Here is a 12567-nt window from a genome sequence, read left to right on the forward strand (position 1 = left end):
GTTACACATTTAGTCTTAACATTAGACTAGATAGAAATTTTGCTTCTTTTTGAATGTTTTCATCTGTTCCAGCGTTTCTGCAAAGCCCTTTCATTTCTTTCGTGGATATCACATCGCCAAAATGGTACAGAAGCATTGGAATACAGGAGGGCCTAAGTGACAGGCCAGTGACGACATTTTGGCGCCAGAAGGCAGTGGAGGACACCCCACGACGTCAGGTGGATGCGTCAGCATCAGATGGTAAGTTGGTGGGGTATGACAGGTCTTAAGACGTCAGGTGAGCGTGGTAGTGTCAGAAGGTAGTGGGAAAGGTCCTACAACATCGAAGAGATGCACCATCTCGAGAAAGTACTAAAATAAAGTGAGACGGAGCTGCTTCGGTGACGATTCACCCCAAACACACTTCCCGTATATCCATTCCTCTATATGTTACCTTCATCATGTATGACATGATTTCTTCGTAAAACTAAATACGCACATGTAGACAACCGCTTTAGTAGGAGGTAACTGTTTATACGATCTAACGTAGGCTCCTTATTTTTCTTTCGGTATAATGATAACTTCAAGGTTATTTAATCCTAATATATCACTCCGAGAGGCGGGTGTAGGGTAGCGGTCAGAGATTTCGCTTCCTGAACGATCGATTGGAGGTTCGAATCCGCCCTAGTGCTCACCAAGCCTTTCATCCCTCCGGGGTCGATAAATTGGTACCAGAGTTGTCTGGGAGGATAAAAACACTGGCTTGACACATCGGCTAGCCACCCCAAATCATTGTATAGGCCAGTTACAGGTTTGTGAACCTTAAACGATTCTCTGTTGAAGTGGAGGTGGTGACGCATCCCAAGCGGATTGATTAACGCCGGAAACTTTACCCTTTATTCTTTATCCTTATACCACTCTGTGTTGATTATTGGAAAAAAGGTGATAGGAAAATTTGATACTGTAGCGTATAGGAGTATAGGTGAAGATTCAAGTATGAATATTTTCGAAACCTCCGTTTGGAACAAAAGCAGGTTTAGATCCGGGCAGAAATTAACAGAAAATGTCTCACATTTTTACTGAGCACTGAAAACGAACGAAGCGTGGACCAAAAGAAGTCTAAAGCTCCAGAGAGCCCTGGTCTTCCAGGCCTACTGTGCTGCTCACTTCGCTCACTTTCACTGCTATACAAAGTTTGTGATGCTTGATTATGGACGTTCAGACTGGTTCGGGAAGAAAACAGAACCTCTATGAAATTCTTGTTCACCACTAGCTCCTCTTTAGATTTTCACCACTAGTCTTGTTACTACTGCTTGTTGCATATTATAATGACGGATGGAGACATCGTATGAGATCCCACCGTAACTGTGAAAAAAAGACTTAAAAAATAAAGAATATGTTTGAAAAACTTGGAACTATGGTACGAAGACATCTAACATGTTACGGAGTGATTACCGTAAAAGAACGTTAGAGATTACAGCTTCAAAGCCGCCAACCACGGACTACACCATGTGATATCCATGAGATTGGTGAAAAACTTAAAATTAAAGGATATATTCTCAGATTTCAGACTGAATCTGTTCAACTCAGCGTTAGAGAATCTGTGCAAAACGAAGAGAATATTGGTTTGCCAGGCCAGAAGCAGAGATGCTACCCGCTAAGAATAGCGTATGACTGTAAAGAATCACCTAATAAGCTTTACTTTCGAAGTGCCGTTAGCCCGTTTATAAATGTCAATTTCCACTGAATTATTTAATTCCACTCGTTACAATGATGACACAAATTTAACCAAAGCAAACCTAAACACAATTAGTTAGTCACAATTAGTTTTGAGAAAGTGCAGCTGTATCGTCCGTAACTAATGATGTCCTGAAAATAAAACTGTTATGAAAAAAAATAAAACTTATTTAGTAATAATTTCTAATAAAAAAATGTTGAAAACACAGACTGGAAACCGTACCTTTATTAGAGATCTTGCATTGTGCCATTACGATTCTGAGTGCAGGTACTTTCGTCAATAGCAAGTGGAACGTAATAGAATTGAATCAAATTTGAGAGGGACCCAGTGAAGAACGAGTTGTAACTCTGCTCATCTTTAAAGTTAGGAATTATTTACCAAGGTGACCCAATCGCGTACAAGAGCATCGAGGATGTAGTGAAGAAGACCAGGAACACCCGGCTCCATGCTCACCTCTTCAACACCACCGTACTTCCTGCTTTGACCTATGCTTCAGAAACCTGGGCATTTCGCAAGCAGGAAGAAAACGCGGTGAGCGTCATTGAACGCACAATTGAGAGAGTGATGTTAGGAGTATCCCGTTTCACGCAAGTGAGGGATGGGATTCGAAGTTCTCTCCTACGTCAGCGATCGAAGATTAGAGACGCCGCCGCGTTTGCCAAGGAAAGTAAAATAAGGTGGGCCGGACACGTGATGCGCTTTAATGACAACCGTTGGACCAGAGCCGTGAGCGACTGGGTTCCCCGCGATATTAAGCGCACTACAGGAAGACCGCCGACCCAATGGTCAGATTTCTTCACGAAGAAAGAAAAATATGATGCTCTTCGTGTCCCACGAAGGGCGAAAGGAGGAACCACTGGGCTACTCTGGCACGCGATCGGGACAAATAGAAGAATTACTGGCGCCCGCTCGACCAGTTCGAAGATCAACGGGAGTCAAGGTGATCAAGGACCCAATCATTCACTATTAGACTCAAAACCAGCTCACCAGCCCTGTACCAATGGGCTCCGTTTGTACGAGCGGTCTACCGTCAGTTCTAGTTTGTTTTCTTCATCTTACGCTACTCACCCCTATGTTATAAGGAACAAGGCAACTCTCATCCGATTATCAATGAGTTCTCCAAGTAAATTAGCAAGTATTAAGTAGTAGTATTATATTAGTCCCAAGTAAGGCGAACATGTACTTATTCAACTAAAAACAGGGTGGGACTTTGTAACCTGAACTTTCCCAATAAATGTGGCCCGTGAAAATTAGTTCCAGGTTACAAAGAAACACATCAAAGAAGAGGAGATAGTTCGCTAACCTGGTTATAGGAGATGTTGAAAATCATTAGTCCACCGTTCATCTCTTCGTAATTTTAAGACCTGGTCAGCAAGTTCACCAAATGATGAAAGAAAAAAGGATAAACGATAAAGTCACTGGCGTATTAATCCACTCGGGATGCACCAACGCGTTTTACTGGAATTCGTAATCGTTGAGGTTTTGGAACGCGTGTTGGCCTCTACAATGAGTTGCGGTTAGAGGTCCGTTGTAGCCACACGGTCGAGGGTTCGAAACCGCCCTAGTGCAAACCAAGCTTTTCATCCCTTCGAGGTCGATAAATTGGTACCAGGCTTGACAATCCAAGCCATTCATTGCGCCACACCCTCCCCGATGAAAGAAAGAGGACCAATAATACGGTGTACAGACACTGGACACCACACATCAACCTTCTGATCATGGCGGAAGTGATGCGGATTATCCGCTGTCCAGTGCCTCCCATTGAGAGTTGACATAACCACTCAGGTGAAACCGCTCTTCATCAGAAGTAAAGAAAGATCCATATCCAAGCCATTCATTGCAATCTCAGTGAACAGCCAATCACAAAACTGGAGGCGAGGAGGAGGAGGAAGAGGATATCTATCTGATACTGAGGAGCATATGGGCAGGCTAGCGAACTATCTCCTTGCCTTTGATGTAACTCTTTTCCTGGAACTTTTTCTTCCCCGCGCCACTTTTATTTGCCTCATTCTGCATTAGGATTCGACGAAGTTCATTGGACAAACCTGTAACTAGATAGCCTGTAAATTTAAGGCTATGCTCTAAATTTGCCTCTGTTTTGCTGTTCGCGAATAGTCGTTAGGTAGAGACAGGTCGGGACAGTCGCTAGAACTACTTTTTGTCGATTCAAGTTGTTTGTATCTGTTAAGGCATTGGACGAATTCGATCAATAATTCAGATGTCTATCGTTAACTGTGATTCATTAACACACTTGAATCACGCAACTGAACAACAACAAATAGCACAACTATCATTCCAATAACGTTCACTTTCCTAGTTTCTGCGTTAGCATGTGGTTGATTCTACTCATATGTTGCCCATTAATGAGCTGTAAGTTTAAAAAGAACATTCGAATGTAAAAAGTATTTATTTTGTGCTAAATTTCAGTCACCGCTAGACCACGGCTCAATCTTTGCGATATAAGAACGCATGAACAGTTTGAAAGAATGAGCAACTGTACACATTTGCGTCTCAGCGTGGATGACGATCGCATCATGCAGCATCCGAATCTTTTCGAAGTTTACTGACAACACTTAAGTGCTATTTTTCGTGACTCTTTTTAGATACACTATTTCAGAAATTAAGAACGGTAACTACAATACTTAAACTAAAATTGTTCAATACAAGCCTAACTCAGATTACCGATGCCCAGCTAGTGGAATTACCTAAGGGTAAGTGGAATTCCATTCCTATCTTAATTGTCGCCCTACTCAGACCTCCTTATTGGAGGCGACCAATTTTAAAGAAAGAGGTTTTTCCCCACAAAAAAACATTAGTTGCTCGTGAAGCGATCGGTAGGAGCACCCTGCATTCAATCCGTACAGGTGAATACGACGTAAAGCTTGATGCAATTGCATCGGATGCGTCCACGGTGGGTCCTTGCTAGTCGGACAGCGGACTTGACATTCTCATGGGGACACCTTGAGCGCAACCAGTTTACAGAAAAGAAGAGAAAAGGACAAATGCATCCACCCGGAGACCCAGTGCTTCGAACCGACTCAATGCGTTTAGCTGTGACTGTAGATGTAATAAGCTCACACTTCCACATAGTAGGTTCAAAACGACATAAAGGAAGGTATAGTTGCGTAAGAGGCTGCGCCCGAAGCCGTGTGGTGAAGAAAGCAGTTGGGATCGAGACGGTAGCATCGCAAACTGCATCCCTAGATGGTGCTAGCGAGGGTCCCCCATGGATGCTAACCGCTTCGCCGCACCGCACCGCTTCAAGTGCAGCCGCTTACGTAGTTGCACGGTCCTTCATCTCGTTTTGAATCTAATATACGTCGTGTTCATATGATCTGGGTAGGTTTCGGTTCTAGTGCGCTGTCCAACAGAAAATGTGATCAAGAAGATCCTATTTTATAGTCTTGCTCGTTCTTCTACCTCCAGTACGCTTACATTTCTAATCAGACGACTAAAATCACTTAAAGGCAACATACCAGGAATCTGAGGTGGTGCGGATTTCAAGTGGAGTATCCGTATACGTGGTCGTAGATTATGAAGACCGGGGTGGTTTTTTTTTTCATTTCTCCCTAAATTACTACAAACAGCCGCCTCCAGAATACCGTTTTGTACGACGCCATCTATAGCAACGCTCCACCCCTTACGCCGCCTACGCCGTGCGATTCGTCGAAAATCAACTCGGACTGCCCCGATAGGCAGCAAGGGATGCTACGCGTGCAAAGGTGGCGCGGTGCAGTGGAAGGCATCGTACAAAACAGCATTCAGGGGCCGGCTGCTTGCAGTGATTCAGGGAGAAATGAGCGGAACCAGCTCGGTCTTCATAATCTACGACCCCATGTAAGGATACTCCACCTGAAATCCGTACCACCCCAGATTCGTGGTATGCTGCCTTTAAACGGATCCTGCGAATAAAACGGAGAACGAAGAGGCTTTTTTTTCAAACCAGAATATCGTTAATGATGAGGAAATGGTCGTACTTGCTCTGAATCCCTAACTCAGAATGTTACAGATTCATCGCTTGACATTTTCGATAATCCTCTTCTGGAAAAACTACCGAACTTCACCATTGTTGATGGAAGAAGAGTGAAGCTTTTTATTTTGAACAATCACAGATTGGACACGTCTCAGTTGTTGGAAGAATGTAAAAAGAAACGTTGTGATCCGGGTACATTCAGAACAATTCAAATGCCGTTCAGTAAGTCATTATGCCTAACATATCGACAAATTCGTCGGTTCGAGATAGATACGATTGTTGCAGCATGTTCCTATCGACAACCGTTACCATACGATTGCCGATTCATTTTCGACAATATCGATCTCAAAGAGACCGATAATCGATCACTTGATCAAATCGAAGTGGTTTACGGAACATTAACACTCAGAGGAAGCAATCTTACGTCATTTCCACGATTGAAAAATCTTCGACAATTAGGACAGAACAGTGGCATGCCGATGCTGGTCATTGAAAACAATCCAAAGCTCACAGATTTGACGGCACTTTTTGAGCTTAACATGAAAGTTGACGATATGAGGACTGCGATTGCAATTTCTGGCAATCCAAAGTTGTGTATTGGAAAGAAACAAGCAAAGGAACCGTTCGTCATCAAGTATCTAACCACTGTCGATTCCTGCAGTACGTTTCTTGTTATTTATTTTACAGAAAGTCAGTAAATTTTGTCCATGATTGTTGATTAGAAGGTCCATGAAGTACTATGGATTTGATTCATCTAGACTTTATTTTCAGAGACATCTACCAGACTAGGCGCACACTTAATCAAGCTCGTCATGATCCACTTATTCATGATGTTTTCTATGGAAATTGTTTAAATATATTGTATATTGTAGTTTTTCGCAGTCAAGTCAACCTAAGGCACAAAAAAAGCAAAGGAAAATTCATACCAAGTAAACTCTAGAGGGATGCGTAGTTTAAGAAAAAAAAACACTTAAAAGAGTTACTCAAGCAAACACATACCGCTAAAGTATTTGTGAATCCTTGTGTAGCGTAAGTAGCTTTTTTTTAAATGTTTTGTGGTCAATTCAATAATAATATAGTAGAGTCAAAACGACATGAAGCAAGGTGCAATTGCATAGACGGCAGCGCTGTGGAGCGCGGAGTTCCTGTTTGCAGCGTGCCGGTCAGGATCGGGTAATGACCCCTATTATCACCGTTCATTGCTACAGTTCGCCATGGTCCCACCTCGATTCCAACCGTTACCTCCTCCGCACCGCTTCGAGCGAAACCGCCTACGCAGCTGTAGCGTGTTCATGTCGTTTTGACCCGACTTGAGAAAGTTTCTCTGGTACTGGCCATTAAAATACTTCCAGCAATAAGAAATAGTGAGAGCAGAATATATTTCAAAGTTCCCACAATCTCTTTCGCAAAAACTGCAATTCCCCAATTCTAATTATAACCTTTGTACAAACATGCCTGCCTCATTATTGGAACTATAAAAACTATGTTTAATTAACGCATAATAACCTCATTGATCTGATTTCCGTTCAGCATTATTAATAGAAGAAAATCCCGCTGAACAGAATCAATTAGGGCTTCCCAAACAACAATCGCAACAACAATTGTTTAGCAGTTTTCAAAAGGAAAATGCCTAAAGCAATAGCAGAAAAAAGTAGCATGCAGCGAAAGTACTCAAATATTCATTCTATACATTATACATCTAATATATCCATATCTGTTTGCACAAACAACTATTTCCCGTCTTTAGGTAGGACATTGTCCACTAGATCGACAACTTGTTTGTCACCGTGTGGTGGAGGTCCAATGAGATTCTTGACGTCGTCGTAGTTCAGCATTTCTCGCTTCAATAATTCTTGAGCGATCTGAAGAAGTGACATCGCGCTGGTCGACATCGAATAGTTTATACTAACAAACGTCACTTGTTAAAATAAAAAAAGAATTTTCACACATACCAATTCAAGCTTATCCGCATTTTTTCTTAAAAGAGCCTCTGTGGCACGGTATGCCTGACCTACTAAGGTGCTAGCTTCCTACAACATGAAATTCGCGTGATCACGAAGGTAATACTGGACAACAAAATTTCTAAGAGGAAAGTTAGCTATCTCACCTGATCCATGATATGTCCAAATTTTTTGCTGAATGGTTTAATTTTGAAATCATCGTCTGGAGGGAAGGATAATGTGCCGACCACGTTGTTCATGCCATAGACTTTAACTTGATTATATGCAGATCTTGTCACCTGTGTAATTGCCACCTACATCTTATATAAAGCAGAATATTCGTTAATAATACAGCGATACCTTCTTGAGATCGTCTTCTGCACCTGTAGTAATCCGCCCAAACTTTATGTTTTCTGCTGCACGACCACCTAGCATCATACACATTCGATCAAAGAGCTGAGAAAAGTGTAGTGTTGAAAGTGTTGAAAAAACCACTTGAGACAAAGCAGACCTCTTCTTTGCTAAACAGTTTTTTATCCTTGGGACTATATTGCGCGAAACCTAAGGCAGCCGAAGTGCGAGGAATAATAGTGACCTGCAAAAAGTTGGATCGAGGCGCAAGTAAGAATTGTAGCTAAGAGCTTCACTTCGTAAAGAGATCTCTTTACGAAGTGAATAACAGCCGTTGCAAATGATGTTTATATCAGTACTAATAGTAGTACCAAGTAATAATAAGGCCAAATTTCTACTATTCCAATTGCATACCTTGAGAAGAGCATCTGTATGTTCTAGTAGCCAACCAACAAGAGCGTGCCCAGCCTCGTGATAGGCGACAATTTCGCGTTCCTCCTCAACTAGAGTACGTGACCTCTTCTCCGCACCTGAAAAACTGTTTCGACATACAGTTGAAGACCTTTCCTTCCATGGTTCTCTATTCTAAGTCGAAACCAGGAATTTCTAATTAGTTCCCAAGATTACTCCGTTTAAGTTCTAATAGTTGAAAAATATAGAGGAACAAGTGTAACTAACCAGCTAGAACCCGGTCCATGGCGTACTCCAACTCTCTCACAGAAACAATACGCTTCCCAGTAGAAGCAGCGCGAATAGCGGCTTCATTAACAACATTAGCGATGTCAGCACCTAAATTTCAAGGAGCTAGTGTTGCTACAAAAGTCCCACGGAGATATTCTTACCTACCAGTAAAGCCTGGTGTCATTTGTGCCAATCGATGAGCATATTTGTTAAATGGATGGTCGAGCTTAATTTTCTTAAGATACAGTTCAAACATTTCTTTTCGTTCAATTACTGTCGGTAAGTCGATACTTATGTGTCGATCAAATCGTCCGGGCCTCAGTAAAGCCTTAAACAAACTCTTAGCATTAGTGCTAATAAAATCCCACAAGATACTCACCTTATCCAAAGTATCTGGTCGATTTGTGCTGGCCAAGACCACAATGCCTTGTCCGCTTCCCATTCCATCCATTTCAACTAGTAGTTGATTGAGCGTTTGTTCTTCTTCGTTAGAACCTCCTGGAATTCTTTTTGAAGAGTTGACATATGTTAGTTCATAACCAAATTCAAAAGGTGTAAATTCGCTTCAAAAGATAGCACACACCAACAACTATCACAAGAATATATTGGTTTCCTTAAATCGTAAAGCCTCTATATAGAGTTATTGTGCACAAGGAGCAGAACTTCCCGGTTCTGGACGAAGAATTAAAAATGGTGGTTTAAGAATCGAAAACTTGAAGGAATAGTCGCTCGTAAAACAATGAAATAAGTAGGCAGTATAGAATCGCTTTAACAAATCCATGCTTGAAAAAATAACATACCACCCAAACCTCCTTTCGATTCACTTCGTTTCTTTCCAATAGCGTCAATTTCGTCAATATAGATTATACATGGGGCACGAGATCGAGCTTCTTTGAAAAGACCACGAATTCGAGAAGCACCAAGACCTAAAGAAACTCAAAAAATTTGAAATTTCTTCAAGGAAAGCAATCAATCGAAGTGAACAAATTCTAGAACATTTGATAACAATAAAGATGAACACCTATGAAGTCCGAAAGCGATGAAATCAGAAATATTTGCTCTAGAAAGGGGAGTGAACATACCACCGATAACTTCAACAAACTCGGATCCATTCATGGAAATGAAAGGAGCGGTAGACTCAGCTGCTAACGCCTTTGCAATCAATGTCTTTCCGCATCCTGGTGGACCAGTTAGTAAAGCTCCTCGAGGCAGCTTTGCACCCAATTTCTTAATTTTCTTTTTATAATAGTGAAGGGACGAAAAACCACTTTCATCTCCGAAGACCCATATGGTTCAAAACAAGGAGTGATATCCATTACTTACTGTGTATTTATTTGGATTTTTGAGGTAGTCAACAAATTCACTGATTTCTTGTTTAGCCTCAAAGCAGCCAGCTACATCCTGAAGGGAAATGAAACGTCACCAACAGCACTAATAAGAATAAAGCGGATGAAGATTATGTGACAATAAAAATGTGGGAAAATCAATCACCTTGAACTTGATTTTTAGTTGTTTCTTTCCCTCTGGGCTGTGTGGATCAATAACTGTATACTTCCCTTTCGTTATGTTGGACTGCAAACCAACACATTTGAAAATATCGTACAGAAGCTCCAGTATGTGCAGAAATTATTATTATTAAACAGACCATCATGTCGGAGATATTGAAAGATCCTTTGAATTTGCGGAAAAGAAGGTATGCGCCGATCGCAAGGCCACTAACAAGGATAAGTGTCAACCACTGGCTGCTAAACAGAAATGTGTTCAAAAATATAATCAAAATTAGGAATAGGCTCCACTTTCTCCGTAAGCAGGATACGGCTACACAAAGCATTAAGCTATAGAAAGTGAAAAATTTCAAAGCTTGTAGGAGTCGCAAAACTAACACCACATCCATACGGCGATACTGGATTGGCGTCCAATGTTCCGGTGGTAATTGTACCGCTGCCTCAGCAGCTCGAACTTCCGCTTCAAATCGTGTCACACTTGGAATCCCCATACGGTAGATTGCTGCCATCTACGAAGTTTTGAGACGATAAAAAAAGGACAAAGAAAGAAGCAAAGTAGTTAGCCTGGATGTATTTTCGAGAAAAAAAGAAGGGATAACCAGTAACTGATATCTAGCTGAGATGGATTTTATAACGCCGACAGTAAGGAATCCTTACAAAAGATCTCACTTTCGAACATTCATTCACGGATTTGATATGACTTATGAAAAAAAAGATCTTCCATATGCGGAATCCCAGCCGATATGCAGCAGGGCTTTCCACGATTCGAATTCAACGTAGATGAGAATAGTTGATAGGCCACATAGTTGTGCTGCAGCGAACATGAGTACGGCAAACTGCGAGGGAAAGCCGACGGAAGCACGTGTTGGGACGCAATCCATTTAAATATATGTTACAAAAATGACTCCTCAAATGGGAATATTCTAAAGAACGCAGGGGAGGTAAGACGAATTCGCCTTTAACGAGTTCTTCGTTCTTCACACGAAAGATGACCATCAGCTTCAGCAATTCCAGCACAAAAACAATAACAATATTAAATTCGACCACAATTTCGTGGCTCCGCGGGCAAGTCTTAGACTCTTAGACATCAACTTTCTTTGTTATTTGGCGCTTCAGAAACCTTAGTTTCACAATGTAAGTTCACCGAACACACCTTAAAAGGCTTAGAAACATTGAGTTCACCATAGGAGAGAAAGTAGCATGCTACGGTCGGTTACGATGATGCGAATAAATGAAGGAAAAAGTTCAGAGGCATCCAAACAAGTTCCAAAGAGCGACAATGACAGTATAACTTGTCTGATTCCCGAAAACTCCAAGTTTGCAAAAAAAAAAAAGAAAACTTGTAAGAAATCAGAACATACCGGCTCTCCCGAGTGCATCTTCGATCCAGCATAGGTATAGATATATGCAACATCTTTTTCAGGAAAAACGACAATCTTGTGAATCTGATATGACACGATAAGAAAAAGACAAAAAAAAGTAGTCCATCAGATTTGAAAGGTCAAAGAAGGAAAGGCTAGATGAACGTGCCTGTCCGGTTGGAAGGACTTGATTAACAAATTCACTCCAAGTTATGGCCACAAAACCAGTAGGACCATCCGATTTAGGGCTGTAAGTTTTGAAATTATTAAGAGTAGGATTCAATATAAAGTGAACAATATTGAAAATGTGCTATTACCTGATCATGTACAGAATCCCATACGCAAAGAGAGATATGGCAAAAAACCGTTTCATTTTGGCCAGAAGTTCATTTCTTGGATCTTCGTCATTGTCGCCTTCGCTATCGGCACTATGTCTGCCATCTGAAGTGTGTGCTGTTGGAACTCGAAAAGGAATAGAAGTTACCAACTACAGAGAAAAATAGTTTCCTTCAGAATCAGAAAAAAAAACCGTTGCAGTTTAAAAACAGTTCGAATAACCTCCAGTGAAAATCTTCTTAACTTAAAAACTCTTTCCTGCCTTAAAATTTCTACGACGAACAGGAATAGAACAACGAGGAAAACCTGGACGATACGACGGATAATCTGGTGGACGATAACCTGATCTTCGTGCTTTGTTCTTATCTCTAGAAGTGTCTTTCCCTGATTTTATCCTCTCGTTGTTCTGACGAAAACCTCGCGCTGAATCAGAATTAATAATAAAACATATTAATTAACAAAATGGGATACAGAAGACAGGAGAAACATTGCACATTCATCAATCAGAGAAGAGACGAATTTAACTTACTGTTTAGAAGAAATTCTGCAAGTGGTGTCGGCGAAAAACGAATATTAAATGGTGATACGATAAAACTGGTAGATGGAACATCCGGAAATGCGAGTCTTGTTCGTAACGCGGTACAACGGAGGGGAACTAACGTAATTAATCGTGACATGTCACATGTGTGATCTGGAAAAAATA

The 12567-nt window shown here is 41.2% G+C and overlaps 2 protein-coding genes across 3 annotated transcripts; one reads left to right on the forward strand and one right to left on the reverse strand.

Annotated features, from left to right (window-relative positions):
- Positions 1-4047: 4047 nt before the first annotated feature.
- On the forward strand, positions 4048-6544 carry RB195_003510 (uncharacterized protein; the record flags this gene model as incomplete). The annotated part of the gene is made up of 6 exons (XM_064201192.1): positions 4048-4087; positions 4145-4275; positions 4335-4428; positions 5727-5912; positions 5976-6350; positions 6462-6544. The coding sequence occupies 6 exons, from the start codon at positions 4048-4050 to the stop codon at positions 6542-6544; spliced, it is 909 nt and encodes a 302-aa protein (XP_064057073.1).
- An 876-nt stretch (positions 6545-7420) lies between these two features.
- Positions 7421-12541, reverse strand: RB195_003511 (uncharacterized protein; the record flags this gene model as incomplete). 2 transcript variants are annotated; one of them, XM_013449264.2, is made up of 20 exons in its annotated part: positions 7421-7552; positions 7643-7720; positions 7798-7929; positions 7991-8086; positions 8142-8225; positions 8396-8511; positions 8660-8770; positions 8828-8990; positions 9042-9160; positions 9463-9588; positions 9745-9889; positions 9986-10063; positions 10154-10234; positions 10308-10407; positions 10546-10676; positions 11529-11612; positions 11698-11776; positions 11846-11969; positions 12207-12287; positions 12394-12541. In XM_013449264.2, the coding sequence occupies 20 exons, from the start codon at positions 12539-12541 to the stop codon at positions 7421-7423; spliced, it is 2208 nt and encodes a 735-aa protein (XP_013304718.2). The 2 variants fall into 2 exon arrangements, with proteins under 2 accessions (XP_013304718.2, XP_064057074.1); XM_064201193.1 differs by having other exon boundaries at positions 12171-12287.
- Between the last annotated feature and the right edge of the window lie 26 nt (positions 12542-12567).

The sequence above is a fragment of the Necator americanus genome, chromosome IV, assembly GCF_031761385.1.
Source record: "Necator americanus strain Aroian chromosome IV, whole genome shotgun sequence".
Classification (NCBI taxonomy): domain Eukaryota; kingdom Metazoa; phylum Nematoda; class Chromadorea; order Rhabditida; family Ancylostomatidae; genus Necator; species Necator americanus.